The sequence below is a fragment of the Haliotis rubra genome, unplaced genomic scaffold (genome assembly GCF_003918875.1).
Source record: "Haliotis rubra isolate DU_JTF1 unplaced genomic scaffold, ASM391887v1 Scf39, whole genome shotgun sequence".
Classification (NCBI taxonomy): domain Eukaryota; kingdom Metazoa; phylum Mollusca; class Gastropoda; order Lepetellida; family Haliotidae; genus Haliotis; species Haliotis rubra.
In genome coordinates, this window is record NW_025767068.1 from 2,100,556 (window position 1) to 2,117,664 (window position 17,109).

A 17,109-nucleotide genomic window follows, 5' to 3' on the forward strand; every position below is an offset into this window, starting at 1 on the left:
CATTGAAATTCTCATATGCTTTTACTCAACCTGCATAAACAAGTAACCCCTTTTGTTTTCAGGTTCCTGTCATTCCATTGTCACCTGTTTCCAACATTCAGAGAATGTAAACACATGCCTTCATGATACTGATTGGACAGTAGAGTGGATGATGTGATATAAGGCAACTGCTGATTGGTCAACTACATCCAAGGTGCAATAAGGCAGCAAACATCACTCTGGGTCCAGTGAAGTCTGTGAATAGCAACCACCAACTGTGATATTAGAGGGAGATAACTCTGTCCAAAGTCTCCACACCATACAAGGGCAATGATTGGGACCAATAGTGGGAACATACATCCTGATTATGAAACCAAAGCTACAGTAAACCATTAGATATTTCAGCTTGCTATTCAGATCAATCTAGAGGGGAAATGGGGCCTTTGGTGATTGGGGATTTATTATTTTTAAAATTTGTGTTAATTCATTTTTTTAATGCTGGCAAGTTTGACTTAAATGCAGTGCATTTTTCCAGAGCAGAGCTCCAAAACTGTTGAACATGTGTCGATGACAGTTACTATGCAGATCAGTCTAGTTGTAGACTGGTTTGAGTTGAAGATTTGGGATATTTAAAAGAAATGAATAGCATTATTCACTGAGCTGAAGGTATCCAATTGCAATTAACCAAAAGTGGGTATAACTGACTGGTATGACTTAGTTTCCATCTTGCCCCAGACAGGGTGATCATGTCTGCTCCTGATGTCTTTTGTATTCATACTCCAGACGTGAAAAAAACTAACTTTAGTCTTCCAACTGTGTTCAATGATTGCAATTTTGGCTTCTGAAGTCAAAGTAATGAATATTCATCATACCATCGGACGGAATCATCATACCCAAAGATAAATGATCTGTTCTGGAGTTCACATCATAATCATCATACCTAGATTGGGAGACCTATTCTTTCCACACCAGGTCTGCAGCTGCATGTATTTGTGAAACAATTCACTCAGAACAGAACCTGGTTTTGAAGCTGCCGACATATGATCTATAAGCAACGTTCCCTACAATGTACTAGTAGTATGTTCAGTTCTCTGTTCAGTTTTCACTGAAATATCTGTTCCTGAAATGTATTTTGTTATAAACTGGGACCAATATTGTTTATAATGTTTCAGATTTGTTATTATGTACATGTTTGTTGTCATCACAGTTCACAGTGTTTATTTTACAACAAAGATAGGTATCATTCCAAATCTTTAAAGTATTTTCGATATTGTTTGTAATGATCTCTTTGTGCCAATAACTTTCCCACCTTACGGGGATCAGTTCTTCCATTTGATAGTACTGTACCTCAATATTGCTTCCTTACCTCTGCTTAACAATAAAGAAACACAATGCTTTAGAATTTCCTAATGAAATCATACTGAAATGTGTCAAGTTTGGAGGGTATTTCATTGGCTCAAATCTTCTTAGACTGTCTACCTTTTGCATGGAAATATGATATGGACAAATTTGCAAGACATTTTGCACAAACTGTTTGAAAATCAAATGCTTATTAAAGAGTGTGTTATGTACACCATGTTTACTGATGACCCACAGTAGGAACTTCCTACTGCTCAATCAAAGTATTTTTATACATTGAATAAGGTGTATTTTTACTTTTATAGGCGATCTAGAGGAAGGTTCTTTGCTTGCTGATGATAAATGACACATATGACATTCAGATAACAAAAGTTTTACTGTTTGGATTATTAAAGAATATAGCACTCCAGAGAATATGTTGAGAATTGAGATGTCTGTCCTACTAAGCATTAAATGTTTCAAGTCCTGAAAGAAACAAGAAACTCTCTTCCAGATATTTCCACATTGGGGGAAAACACCAAAGAATAAATAATCAGTTTGTTTTAATCGTAGTATTGACACCGAGTCCTATACAGGAGGACGTGAAACTCACAATCCCACTTTTTGTTGTACCCAGCGTACACTGGTGTGAGTTAGGATGTGACATGGCTACCAGTATTGTTTGCTCCACAGCAATCATGGCAATGTGTTCAAACTGTATCAGTTACAGTGTGCTGTATGTGGACATATGACTGTTCTTGTTAACTGTGATTTAGTATACGTTAGCCCCTTTATTGAAGTTAAGCTGGTATATTTAGTCCAGTATTTCAGCAAATGTTGTTTGCTGTCTATGTTTTGTACATATATCTGTTCTAGTTAGACCAAGCCATTGTGTATATTACCTCTCTCTCTTACCACAGAGATATTCAGAGAAGAAAATTGGCACTTTTCCCTCCTCTGGAACTGGTTTTCTTCTTGTCACTATTGTTTTCCTATGAATGTGAACAAAATAATGGAAATGCGATTCTGGATGTATTTAGAAAACTTTTAGATTCTGAAAACTTCAGGTGACCCACTGGTTGGTGGAAGTTGCTGCAGTTGTGTTGTGCAGAGTTGTCCCCCCTGGTAATGTCCAGAGAGTTTTCTTTTGCTTTCAGCTGATGCTTCTAACACTAAATTAAGCATTAAGCATGAAACTCCCTTGCTACTGCCATATGTCTAAGTATACCAATGTTTTTAATCATTCTATTTTGCACTTCACAACCAGCTTATTCCATCAAACAATAGTTCCTGGTTCTCTGAATTTTGAGACAATTTTTGTGTGTCAAAGAAATCTTTAGAACCTTTGTACATGTATATAAGAAACCACAGAATATTTTGTCCTGTTCCTAAGTACTTTGCTTTTTAGTATTACTAAACTGGATTTTAGTATGACACTACATAAATATTCCTCATCAGCAAATGGAAAATGAAAATGTTCAAACAGGTTGGAGTTTTTTAAATTAAAAGATGTTCAACTTCTGTGCTCAGTTTGAATTTTCCAAACATTTTATGTGAATATTGTGATTACTGGGAGAAGGCCCTACACCACTATCACACCTAGTATTTCTTCTTTGTATTTGTGCTGCATGTTTTTCTCTTTATTCATTAATTGTTTTTAATGACTGTTTAAATTTCAGTATTTGAATGTAGATTTGTTGTACCTAATATGCTCAATAAAGGTACAATGGAGAGTTAAGAAATCTAAGGTTATTCATGCTTAAATATAAGCCAGTCTCTGTTTTACAATATTTACATATAATGAGCCATTATTACTGTTATTCAAATGTTTACAAAAATCAACAGATGTCTATTATGTCTTGTATTAATTTTTCAGACATTGAAATCAATATTATGACTGCAAAGTGTTTAACTCAGCCAGTGATCAAATTAAGGCAGCCAATGATCAAGTTATAATGGCCAATGATCAAAACTGATCAAGATCAAATTAACATGACCAAAGATTGAGGTGAACCGTTTTGTTTGTCAGTATGTTGTTGATAATACATTGCTAAGCACTGAGAAAGTGTAATCCCAAGTATAGCATTTGTTGCATTTGACCACTTTCTAAAAAGCCATTGTGTTTTTGTATTGATTTAGCTTTATATTTCAGGTCTGGTACACTGTCTCATATGTATATTTTTTATACATTTCTTTGAAAATACTAAATTATCACCATTAACATTTTTGCAGTGGTCATATTCTATATGGTGAGACTGCTGGCCCTTTATGATGATAAGCAAAATTAAGCACATTACAGATATGTTATTGTACTTGATCTCGCTGTCAAGTTACTGTGAACGATGTATGAGCAGATTAATTCACTCTTGTAACAGTTGTAACTTGATTGTTACAGCAAATGTTGCCAAGTTTTTTACTTCAACCTTTGACAAAATCTAATAATTCAGTTGAATTTGCACATTTGCCTTACGTACTTATTTAACTGCTGAAATATTTGCTGCAATCATAAATATTATCATGATATTAAGTTTCAATTTGCACTTATCTGCACTTGATGTTCAGAAGAGATGATAGGGACACCTGGTACTAATGCATGTCACACTGAGTGTCCACGTGGGTGCAGTGTGTCTGCTTCACGCCATTATTGGCCCACCGGAATATTGCTAAAAGCCATGCTCTCTCTCAAAATTACAGAATGTCTTCCTTTCTGATTATGTTCCACATCCTTAGCCAGATCTCAATGTAGGCCAAACCCGGCATAATGAACTTGTCTTTAGGGTGTAGACTTGATGTTGTAAACATGTGTCAGCCTGTGCCATGAAGTTTTACAGACCTGTTGATGGTACATGTGTAAAACTATACATGTCCACAATCACAAGTGCCTTTTGTAAAATAGACTGCAGCTTCAAGCTGCTATCAATACTGTTATTGATCCATTCCCTGAGATTCTATGTCTGTGTATATAATGTAAAGACATTGTCGAATATTTTTGTATTTTATCACATTTTATCATCATGTACCCATCTGTCTCATCCTTATAACAACCGTGAGTATCCTGTACAAAACGTTGTTGCAGTGCTATCACTTTCATTTCACAGCCATTACATATTGTTTTATTGTGGTATGTATTTTAAAAGAACTTATCAAATTTCTCATTTCTCATTAAATCATCCAAGTGCATAGAACTTCAAATAAGATCTCTGCTGGAAATATTTACTTCATGTCCGTTGAAGGAATGCAGTGGGGGCTCAGAATAAGACCAACTGACATTCATGATTGGTCGTGAACATCCAAATGAAAGTTGACTTTCATCACAAACTGGGATTCAGTATAGGAAACTTCTGAAATTGATGATGCAAGATGTAAGAGAAGTAAAACATTGCCTGTCTCTACTAGAGGATAGGAAGGGTATTATGCTGCCTCTATGCACCTCATTGTGTTGGGGCGACTATCTTGTCGTAAGAGGCGACTAACGGGATCGGGTGGTCAGTTTCGCTGACTTGGTTGACACATGTCATCGGTTCCCAATTGCGCAGATCGATGCTCATGCTGTTGATCACTGGATTGTCTGGTCCAGACTCGATTATTTACAGACCGCCGCCATATAGCTGGAATATTGCTGAGTGCGGCGTAAAACTAAACTCACTCACTCATTGTGTTGGGGCTCATGTGAAGGATCTTCTTGGTATCTTGTAGCTGGTTTGCAGGTGGCTTGTAAAGTATGCTGAATTGATCTGCCTTTCCTGAACACAACATATATGATGGCTTTAAAATGAAACATACAACTTTATGGATGACAACTTCTTGTCTGTTGCATAGAGCTACGTTTCGATGTAGATTCTTACATCGTTATCAAGCTTAAAGTATACAGTATAATGAATTACTAATAGTTGTTGTGATAACAGATAATGGTATTAAGCCAGATGGACAAAGGGTAGGGCCTGCTTAGTCTTGATTGGCCTCGATTAGACGATGGTAAGCTGTAGGGATGTAATAACCTTTATCTCTGTTAAATGTTGAGTTGAGAGATTGAGGTTAAAGGAAATTCTGCTGTCCAAACTCGGCTCATCTGGGACAGAAATGAACTGAAGTTGTTCCAAACTGTTAAACTGGTTATTTACAACAGTATTCTTTGATATTATATTTTTGTTATGCCTGTATAAATATGTGTCCTATCATAAATATGTTCAGACATATGGAAACACTACAACAGTAGCCATTCCTGGTGTTTTTATATACAAGTTTCATCTGAAATTCCATTTGTTTTTAAATCATGACTCCTTTGTTGCCGGGCTCTTTGATAGGGATCATCTTGTTTTAGATCTTCATAATTCAGAAACCACATTCAGGAGATGTTAGAATGTATATTATCTGTTATATATGAATAAAAGAAATATAACATACATTGATATTCTGCTCAGTGTTTTTAGATAAATGAAGCCATCTACCTTGGTTTATCTATGGATTTACTGATTGATATTATGTTAATGGCAAAGTCATCAGTCTTACCAAGGACGTATATTCACAGGATTGGAAGCCTTAGGCGATGTGCGCTGTGTAAGCTGACCGTGTTCATTGATAGCATAGCGTGCAGCCACCCCTATTGCGGCAAATGAGCGTGTCACACATCAGAGCGAGACTGTCAGTGGAGGCTTCCAATCCTGTGTATATACGTCTTTGGTCTTGCTATATTTCTGTATCATGGTGGACCATACATCACACATGGACCAGGCAAGCCAGTGATTGATAACAACCAACAGTCCAGTTTAACAGTACATGTTCATATACAACGATCCAGAGCTCATCCACAAAGTGATGGCAGCTCTACGACTGTCATGAGTCTGTTAAAGTATGGGAGCTACGATCACCCTAGACCTGCAACTGTTCTGTGGAACATGGCCAAACAAAATTTCAATCATTCAGGTCTTGTCTGGAGAGCAGAAGGTCAGTGGTTTTCAATCCTGTCAGCATCATGCCCAGAGGGTATACATATTTGTTACCCTGCCAGGCACTCGACAGTCTGCATCACACCAAAACATGCAGGCGGTATATGTACTTGTTACCCTGCTGGGCACTCGGCAGTCAGCGTCACACCAAAACATGCATGCGGTATACGTACTTGTTACCCTGCCAGGCAGTCAGCATCACACCAAAACATGCAGACGGTATGCGTACTTGTTACCCTGCTGGGCACTCGGCAGTCAGCATCACACCAAAACATGCAGGCGGTATACGTACTTCCCAGATAGCAAAGGTGTGTTGGGCCAATGTTGGTATATGGTTGGTTGGTTGGCCAACAGTTTGACAACATTGGCCCAACGTTATCTTAATGACTTGAAAGTAACGGTGGCTTTTGACACGTTGTTCCAACAGTGGGCCAACATTTGAAAAACTCTGCCTATTTTCCCTGATCGTACATCTATTTCACAAAGTTGGGCCACCGTTGACCCAACATTGTGAATAAAAGAGTGAGCACACGTCCATTTTTAGCCATGTTTTCTTATTAAGATTTTGATGAAAGTTGAAATAATTACACAGACAAAAAGAAAGAATCCATTTCCCTGTCTTTCAACTATGATGCAGCAAATTTTACAGCGTTGTTTTCTCCAAATTGAATACCACACTTGTCATCATTGATAGCTTTACCTGATATTGAAGGAGCAGACGACACTACATTTCTGGAGGCTGGTAAATATGCATTGTTATTTCTGTGATACTGAATTGCGAATATATTGTGAAATAATTAATTTAAATCATCATTTAGGCTAAAGAAACTGGCACATACCGTATTGAAAGGCAATTGATTGAGTAGATAAAAGATTTAATTGACTCTTTTCTTTAGGTAGCCTGTTTTAACCACTTCGATAAATCTCATTTCATTTTAAATTATTTAAATTTATTGTGTTTACTTTATTAACATTATGTGTTTGTCAGTTACACTCCTGTTTCCATATACAACTCTCTATTATGCATCTTTACAACCAATAATTGCTAAACATCATCATATCAGATATATGTGTCCCATTTATAGTAGTTACATGTCATATCCAAATAAAACATTGTTTGAACAGCATTCTAGAAGTTGGTGAGTCAAAATGAAACATACAACTCTATGGATGACAACTTCTTCTTTATTGTATAGAGCGACGTTTCGATGTAGATTCTTACACCGTTATCAAGCTAAAAGTGACTACAACCAAATGATTAGAAGTATATATATGTACATAGTATGTTTTGTCAAATAAACATAATTGGGAGCGGCCAGTTGGGGACTAAGAACAACAAATGGATCTAGTGATGAAACCAATTAATAAGGAAGGGAGGAGGGGTGGGGTGTTAGGTTGTAACAACCTGATAGGGTGATTTGATAGAGTCTATAGTTTGATTTGTATGTATCCCAATGGTATGTAGTATCCTTGGTCTCTATTGATCAAAGGTTTGTGGCGGCTGATTGTGATGGCTTCCAAAAATGTTCTTTTTGTGAAGTCCAGATTCTTGGTGGATAAGATTTCAAATTTGTCAAACCAGCCCCCTAAAGCTAAGTTTGGCGTCATCTAAACCCTGATCAAGCACGCTAAGAACATTTGCTCCAGCAGCCATGACCTAGAACATGAGCGGAACCACCTACAACATGTCTTCACGAGCCTCAACCAGTAACCCACCAACACATAGTCTGTTTGATTTCATTTGAGACCAATGAATTGCTCGCTATCACAAAATCTAATAATTGCAACAAAACCAAATTTTGCAGTCACATGATAACGACAGACCAATGAAGAACTAATCAAACTATAGCCTCTATCAAAGCACCCTATCAGCTTGTTGTTACAACTGAATCCCCCCTTGTTTAATGGCTTCATCGCCAGTTCCATGTGTTGTTCTTAGTCCCCATCTGGCCTCTCCCAGTAATGTACCAGTTGTTATTCAATTACATGTTGTTGTTAATGTCAATGTGCTGATTGTCAAAACATACTATGCATATATACTTCTCATCATTTGCTTTTAGCTTGATAACAGTGTAAGAATCTACATCCGAATGTCACTCTGTGCAATAAACAAGAAGTTTTCAATCATTAAGTTGTATGTTTCAAATAAAACATAAGGTCAAATACTATGTCCTTTTACGATAGTTCTCATGTCTAAAATAATGATATCTGACAGTTTCATGAAATTTTTGGGTTGTTTTTTTTCAGGAGCAGTTCGAAAAACCTGTCAGCGGCGAGAGCCAAAAACACAGACAAGAATATTTTCAAGAAATTCAATAATGTTCAAATAACAATGAAAAAAAGAATTAAACAGTTCACTTGATTAACTTGTTGTGTTGTTTATATATGTTTCTGATTGCAGAGGTCAGGAAAGAGCTAAATGTTGAAATACAGTTGTGCCAACATAAGGCCAATTAAGTCACATCGTTGGGCCAAGTATGGGCCATGGTTTAGTACAAAGGTCAAGAAAGAGCTAAATGTTGAAACATGGTGGGGCCAACAAAATCACTACATTGGGCCAACTATGGGCCATGTTTTTGTGGCCATTGGCCCAACAATGAGCCAATATGATGGGCCACTGTGGAGCCGATGAGCATATCCAAGTGGGCCCATCGTCAGTTTGCCAACCATGGGCCAACCAAACTGGTGTTTATGGGCCAACTATGGGCCAACATACCAATGCTATCTGGGTTGTTACCCTGCTGGGCAGTCAGCATGACACCAAAACATGCAGACAGTATGTGTACTTGTTACCCTGCTGGGCACTCGGCAGTCAGCATCATACCAAAACTTCAGACGGTATACGTACTTGTTACCCTGCCAGGCAGTCAGCATCACACCAAAACATGGAGACAGTATGCGTACTTGTTACCCTGCTGGGCCCTCGGCAGTCAGCATCACACCAAAACATGCAGGCGGTATACGTACTTGTTACCCTGCTGGGCAGTCAGCATCACACCAAAACATGCAGACGGTATGCGTACTTGTTACCCTGCTGGGCACTCGGCAGTCAGCATCATACCAAAACATGCAGACGGTATACGTACTTGTTGCCCTGCCAGGCAGTCAGCGTCACACCAAAACATGGAGACGGTATGCGTACTTGTTACCCTGCTGGGCACTCGGCAGTCAGCATCACACCAAAACATGCAGGCGGTATACATACTTGTTGCATGCAGGCGGTATACGTACTTGTTGCCCTGCCAGGCAGTCAGCGTCACCAAAACATGCAGGCGGTATCGTACTTGTTGCCCTGCCAGGCAGTCAGCATCACACCAAAACATGCAGACGGTATACGTACTTGTTGCCCCTGCCAGGCAGTCAGCATCACACCAAAACATGCAGGCGGTATGCGTACTTGTTACCCTGCCGGGCCCTCGGCAGTCAGCGTCACACCAAAACATGCAGGCGGTATACATACTTGTTACCCTGCTGGGCAGTCAGCATCACACCAAAACATGCAGGAGCCGGTATACACGTAAACCCTGCCAGGCAGTCAGCATCACACCAAAACATGCAGGCGGTATACATACTTGTTACCCTGCTGGGCAGTCAGCATCACATCAAACAAGGAAAGGTATACGTACTTGTTACCCTGCCAGGCAGTCAGCATCACACCAAAACATGCAGGCGGTATACGTACTTGTTGCCCTGCCAGGCAGTCAGCATCACACCAAAACATGCAGACGGTATGCGTACTTGTTACCCTGCCGGGCCCTCGGCTGTCAGCGTCACACCAAAACATGCAGGCGGTATACGTACTTGTTACCCTGCTGGGAAGTCAGCATCACATCAAAACATGCAGGCAGTATACGTACTTGTTGCCCTGCCAGGCAGTCAGCATCACACCAAAACATGCAGGCAGTATACGTACTTGTTACCCTGCTGGGCCCTCGGCTGTCAGCGTCACACCAAAACATGCGGGCAGTATGTGTATTTGTCCCCCTGACGGGCACTCGGCAGTCAGCGTCACACCAAAACATGCGGGCGGTATACGTACTTGTTACCCTGCTGTGCCCTCGGCTGTCAGCGTCACACCAAAACATGCAGGCGGTATACGTACTTGTTGCCCTGCCAGGCAGTCAGCGTCACACCAAAACATGCAGACGGTATATGTACTTGTTCCCCTGCCAGGCAGTCAGCATCACACCAAAAAATGCAGACAGTATGCGTACTTGTTACCCTGCGGGGCACTCGGCTGTCAGCGTCACACCAAAACATGCGGGCGGTATGTGTATTTGTCCCCCTGACGGGCACTCGGCAGTCAGCGTCACACGAAAACATGCAGGCGGTATACGTACTTGTTACCCTGCTGGGCCCTCGGCTGTCAGCGTCACACCAAAACATGCGGGCGGTATGTGTATTTGTCCCCCTGACGGGCACTCGGCAGTCAGCATCACACCAAAACATGCGGGCGGTATACGTACTTGTTACCCTGCTGTGCCCTCGGCTGTCAGCGTCACACCAAAACATGCAGGCGGTATACGTACTTGTTGCCCTGCCAGGCAGTCAGCGTCACACCAAAACATGCAGACGGTATATGTATTTGTTACCCTGCTGGGAAGTCAGCATCACATCAAAACATGCAGGCGGTATACGTACTTGTTACCCTGCTAGGCAGGCAGTCAGCATCACACCAAAACATGCGGGCGGTTAAGTGCTTGTTACCCTGCTGGGCCCTCGGCTGTCAGCGTCACACCAAAACATGCGGGCGGTATGTGTATTTGTCCCCCTGACGGGCACTCGGCAGTCAGCATCACACCAAAACATGCGGGCGGTATGTTTATTTGTTCCCCTGCCGGGCACTCGGCACTCAGCATTACACCAAAACATGGAGACGGTATGCGTACTTGTTACCTTGCCGGGCAGTCAGCACCACACCAAAACATGCAGACAGTATCCGTACTTGTTCCCCTGCCGGGCACTCGGCAGTCAGCATCACACCAAAACATGCGGGCGGAATGTGTATTTGTCCCCCTGACGGGCACTCGGCACTCAGCATCACACCAAAACATGCAGACGGTATGCAAACTTGTTACCTTGCCGGGCAGTCAGCACCACACCAAAACATGGAGACGGAATGCGTACTTGTTACCCTGATGGGCAGTCAGCATCACACCCAAAAATGCAGACAGTATGCGTACTTGTTACCCTGCTGGGCACTCGGCAGTCAGCATCACACCAAAACATGCAGGCGGTATGCGTACTTGTTACCCTGCTGGGCACTCGGCAGTCAGCATCACACCAAAACATGCAGACAGTATGTGTACCTGTTCCCCTGCCGGGCCCTCGGCAGTCAGCGTCACACCAAAACATGCAGGCGGTATACGTACTTGTTACCCTGCTGGGCAGTCAGCATCACACCAAAACATGCAGGCGGTATACGAACTTGTTACCCTGCTGGGCAGTCAGCATCACACCAAAACATGCAGGCGGTATACGTACTTGTTACCCTGCTGGGCAGTCAGCATCACACCAAAACATGCAGGCGCTATGCGTAGTTGTTACCCTGACAGGCAGTCAGTATTGAGGTGTTAACACTAGGATTGGTTGGTTCAGGATCCTACCTCCCTCCACCCTATAACTGAACTAGCACTGTGGAGCCAGTGCACTATGTGGCACATTTTTCTTCAAATGAAGAGTGAGGTAGGGTTTTTCGTGCTTGAAAACAATGGTGATGATGTAGGAACACGTTTTATTAATTCCGACCCAGAACACCACCTTGTTAGATATCTATGTATTATGTTGAGTACAATGTCAGTTGTCAAGTAGGTCAGTTTAGGGATAACAGAGCAAGTTTCAATTATGATGCAGAAAATTTCTAAAATTCTAAAGTTCTAAAATTTACATTTTCACAAAGCCTTGTTGGATGATGATAAAAAATACTGTCAGTTACGTGTGAGTAGGCGTAGAGGTTGGATACTGGAGGTGCCTCAAGTGAACTGGCACTGTGGCAGTACAAATTCAGAGGCAGTATAATACAAGATCAGTAATGATTGTAATATAGACAGTGATGGTAGTATTCACTTCAGGGTAACATTAATCTAACTTGTAGGCCTGGGACAGTGCTGGTCTTCTGGGAACTTGTTTCCCGTGAAGACTTTGCTAGGGATCTTCAGTCTTCAAGGTTACTCACAGAACCTTCAGAGGATGTGAATGAACTTGCTGATCTCTATAACACAACACTGATTCAACTCATGGATTCTCATGCCCCTTGTGTCACTAGATACAGGCGACTCAGGCATGAACCACAGTGGTACAATGATCAGATACTTCTCGCAAAACCCACAAGCGCAAGTCGGAGCGTAAGTGGAGGAAAACCAGGCTTGAAATTCATCGGCAGATGTATAACATGGCCCGTAATGAATTAAACCAGCTGATTCGTGAGACAAAGTCAAGATATTACAATGATAATGTATTCTCCAATCAGCAGAATCCCAAAAAGTACTCTTTACTCATCTGTTTTCCTTACTTGGAAAGACGTCAAACACTACTCTACCTAATGTGGATGATGATTTGACTCTTGCAAACGACTTTGGCAAGTTCTTTTCTTCTAAGATTGAGAAGATTAGGCAAGAATTTTCTCCTGAGTCTATTGCTGTAACTGGTGCACGTTTTCAAGGTGAGAGTTTTGATTCCTTCGACCCGCTCACAGAGGAACAGATTATCTGCATCATCAAACAATCAAAGGGCACAACGTGTACACTTGATCCAGCCCCTACTAAATTTGTCTTGGAATATTTTGACATTTTACTTCCTGTGTTCACTCAGATTATCAATTTAAGCTTGAAATGTGGCACTGTTCCAGGTTGCTTCAAGCAGGCAATTGTGAAACCTTTGCTGAAAAACCTGGTTTAGACTCCACCTGTTTCAGCAACTATAGGCCAGTGTCTAATCTTCCATTCCTCTCCAAGGTACTTGAAAGAGCTGTGAAGATGCAAGTTAGTCAGCACTTGAGTAAACATGACCTCTATCACAAATTCCAGTCCGCCTATAGGTCATTCCACAGCACGGAAACAGCCCTGCTCCGTGTTGTAAAATGATTTGCAGTGGAGCGTTGACAGGGGAACTCAGCCGTTCTTGTTCTCTTGGACTTATCGGCCGCGTTTGATACGGTGGATCACCAGATACTTCTATCAAGACTTCAGTTCCAGTATGGATTAAATGATATGGCTCTTCTGTGGTTTAGGTCCTACTTATCAAACAGGACTCAATCTGTTGCTGTTCGTAATGCTCAGTCGGTGGAAGCTATTATTCTTTTGTGGTGTACCACAGGGATCGGTTCTCGGTCCTGTATTGTTCTCTATGTATACCAAAGAACTTGGTGACCTGCTTTTGTGAGAAAGCCACTAATCATCATCTTTATGCTGACGATACTCAGTTGTTTGATGGTATTACCATGGGCTATGACAACAGTTCTGGCTTGACCAGAATTGAAGATGCCATTGACCATATTGGTTCATGGATGTTCAATAACAAACTAAAATTAAATGAACACAAGACAGAGGGTATGATTGTTGGCACAAGAAACATGTTAGTAAAATCACAACATGTTGAGTTGAAAGTTGGAAACATGGTCATTCAGCCTTCTCTACATGTCAGAAATCTTGGCGTCCTACTCCAACCTGACCTCTCCATGAAGAAACAGATTCTGGATCTGTGCAGAAAATGTTACTTCCATCTCCGTAACATTGGACAGATCAGACATCTCCTGTCACAGGATGCTGCGGCTGCCCTGGTGAGAACACTGATTCTCTCACGACTTGACTATTGCAACAGCTTGTTGGTTGCAGCTTCACAAGAGTCCATCCAAAAGCTCCAACAAATCCAGAACACAGCTGCCCGCATAGTTACTCTCCAACCAAAACGCTGCCACATCACTCCCATCCTGTTGTCTCTTCACTGGTTGCCTATTGAGGGCTCGCATTGACTATAAGATCCTTACACTTGCTTATCAATCCATTCATGGTATTGCACCAGTGTATCTTCAAGAACTCTCTCTCTCCTTACATGCCAACAAGAACCCTGCGTTCATCCTCGGCTAATCTGCTCTATGTACCAAAGTGGAACCCTAAAATCGTTTGGCTGCAAGTCTTATCAGAACATGGCATCAGTCAAATGGAATTCCCTCCCTGATGAACTTAAGCTGTCTCCAACCCTTGAAAACTTTAAGTGCCATCTCAAAACCTTTCTTTACAAAAGTTCTATGGACTTTAATAATGCCTTTTATTGATTGTTAGCGCTATGAGCATACCTGGTGTGGAGTTTGGCGCTATATAAATGGACACATTATTATTATTATTATAACTTGAGATGTAATGTGAGATAAGATTCAATAGCTGATTCCTCTTATATACACAGAGGTTAGTTGCCAGAAAATTCTACACTAAGCAGGGGCGGATACAGCTTTTTGAGTAAAGACTTCATTTTCACGAGAGTTTCAATGGTCATTTAAATAAACTTTCAGGACAAAAGGGGGGATGCACAGCCCTGTACCCCAGTCTGGATCCGCCTATGCTAAGGCAGATGTTTCTAATAATAATTGTATTCTCTGCATCAGAGGAGGGTTCCACTACATTCACACACTCTGTCTAAATATTATACTGCTACAGCACACTCCTGCACATCGCTGACTCTGCAGGTAAAATGTATATTAGGTGAAACATTTTTGCACAGCCTGTAACAGGGAATGTGAGAGCATTACTGTTGAAAATCTAACATTTCTGACTTGAAAATGTAATCCCAAATATAACATTTGTTATTATAATTTTCTGAAAGTAAGTTTCAGATTTCATTGCTTGTTTGCTTTGATAACTGGAAGGGTGGGGGCTGATGTGCAACTGTAACAACATCTGAAAATTATCATATCTAACTCGCACTAAAACTAAGTGCCCCGGGTGAGGTTCGAACTCACAACCTCCGCATTCCTCATCCCGTGTGAACACGGGGAAGGTACTGACTATAAGTACGGCGCGCTAACCGATTGTGCCACCGGGGCGCTGACTGCCGAGGTTGAAATTAGTAAATAGATTTCACGGGCTATTTTTAGCCAGGTGATAGTTTTTAACAGTAATAAAATAAACTTTTCGTTTTATTTCACAGATATGAAAAACAACTATGATATAACGTCGCAAAAAATCCTTGAATAACAAAAAAGGCTTGTTCATATTTCGTTTTTCATTCTCTCGCACCTTCGAGATATGAAACGTCAAATAGTAATGGCTGCCGACATGGATGTCAACACGTCAATCGCCTCCAGTTCCTAAATGGTAATTTAGTGTTTATTCCTTGTATGATTTGTGTGTGATCTGATGTGCCCCCTTCCTTGATTAACATTGTCTGTCATGCAAACTTAGGATTTAGTATAGATTAAAATAGAAATAACCTGTGGATGAATAATGTCGTAAACATAAAAATCGGGAAAAGCCTTTTCAAAAGGTGGGCTTTGGTGTATTCAATTCTCCAGTTTTCCTGTCTTTGGGCTGGGTGACAGCTTTCTGCAGATCTTTTCAGATACATGTTTACCATTTTGTTTACCGCATGCGAGACTACCTAACTGCAGGAAACATATTCTCTTGCACATTGCTGTCAGGGCACATGAGCTTTAGCAAATACCTGCTGAGACAATAAACTGGTAGATGTGTCATGCTATCAAACTACAGGTTTGCTCCAAATATATTATGAATGTTAGTTAACTTTCAACATGTTCAGCATATACAAAACTTTGTTTATAACAAACACACAATATACTGACAAATATAATAAACTGTTTTTATATTCGTCCCTGCAACTCTTTTTGGTCAAAAAGAGAATAATGAACTACGATTACATCAAATCAAAACTAGTGGTCCCATTTTATTGTACTTATAGATGACTTTATCTGAAAAGAACCACCCAGGCCACCATCCAAACACACGTTATGTGTTTGTCCACACCTATTGCAGGGGTGGAAATAACTTTAAAAATTGCTAATGTACTCCGGTACAGTAGCACATGTAAAATCACTTGCCCTGATAATATTTCCACTATACTGGCTGATTTTCTTGTTGATTTTTTAAATAAACAACATAATTAACATTGGAAAGTCAACTGGACACCAGTATAGTGTGACATACAAATTTGCTAGCCCTACAGAAAAAACACTGGACTGGGGCGTCGGGCAATGGGTTATTTCCACCCCAGTATTGGTATCATGCAAGGAATCAAGATGAATGTTCATATGATACATATGATCCAACGATAATAGTTAAACATGTAAACCGATACTTGATATAAGTGTTAATTACATACAATATCTGCAGGTGATTATGAACACTTACACTTCATCATTCGAAAGGTTTATGATCACTTAATCAAGTGTAAATCTTAGATACTCACTGAAACATCTATATTTATCATTCTTATAGTAATATACCATAATAGAACCATTCTCTTTCTGCAGTGATACCTGGTTGATTACCCGAGTACAATGAGTTGGTGGGACACTAGTAACATCACTAATTTGGCCTCTCAGGCCCTGAAGAATGCACAGAAGAGTATTGACAAGGCTTTGGACATATCTGAAGAGGATGGAAAAACACAAGGTACTTTACTGTGCTTACTTGTGACAATTACTGAACATCCTCAATGTTCAATGTTCAGTGTCCTCTTTTGGCTTGCATTTGAAACGATTTGAAGTACATTTTTCTTGGTTATCCATTAAAGCATATATCAGTATATACTAAATGTCGTTGCATTTTAAAAGATATAATAGCATAATATAAATCCTGACAGCTGAGTAGCAGTTATTGTTTCATCTTTACCTTGG

At 40.6% G+C, this 17,109-nt stretch overlaps 2 protein-coding genes and 1 non-coding gene across 3 annotated transcripts in view; 2 read left to right on the forward strand and 1 right to left on the reverse strand.

The window, feature by feature from the left end:
* The window catches only part of LOC124286678 (fringe glycosyltransferase-like), a 62,409-nt gene extending 57,971 nt beyond the window's left edge, over positions 1-4,438 (forward strand). The window contains exon 10 of the mRNA XM_046723085.1: positions 63-4,438. Coding sequence (XP_046579041.1) covers positions 63-126 — 64 coding nt within the window. The 3' untranslated portion in view covers positions 127-4,438. The remainder of the gene's footprint in view (positions 1-62) is intronic.
* A 10,753-nt stretch (positions 4,439-15,191) lies between these two features.
* Positions 15,192-15,300, reverse strand: Trnai-uau. The gene is made up of 2 exons: positions 15,263-15,300; positions 15,192-15,227 (listed from the first exon to the last, which is right to left on the reverse strand). It is a non-coding gene; the product is annotated as a tRNA-Ile (tRNA).
* Positions 15,301-15,504: 204 nt separating this feature from the next.
* Positions 15,505-17,109, forward strand: part of LOC124286726 (TATA element modulatory factor-like) — a 39,817-nt gene continuing 38,212 nt past the window's right edge. The window contains 2 exon segments of the mRNA XM_046723152.1: positions 15,505-15,571; positions 16,744-16,885. Coding sequence (XP_046579108.1) covers positions 16,771-16,885 — 115 coding nt within the window. The 5' untranslated portion in view covers positions 15,505-15,571; positions 16,744-16,770.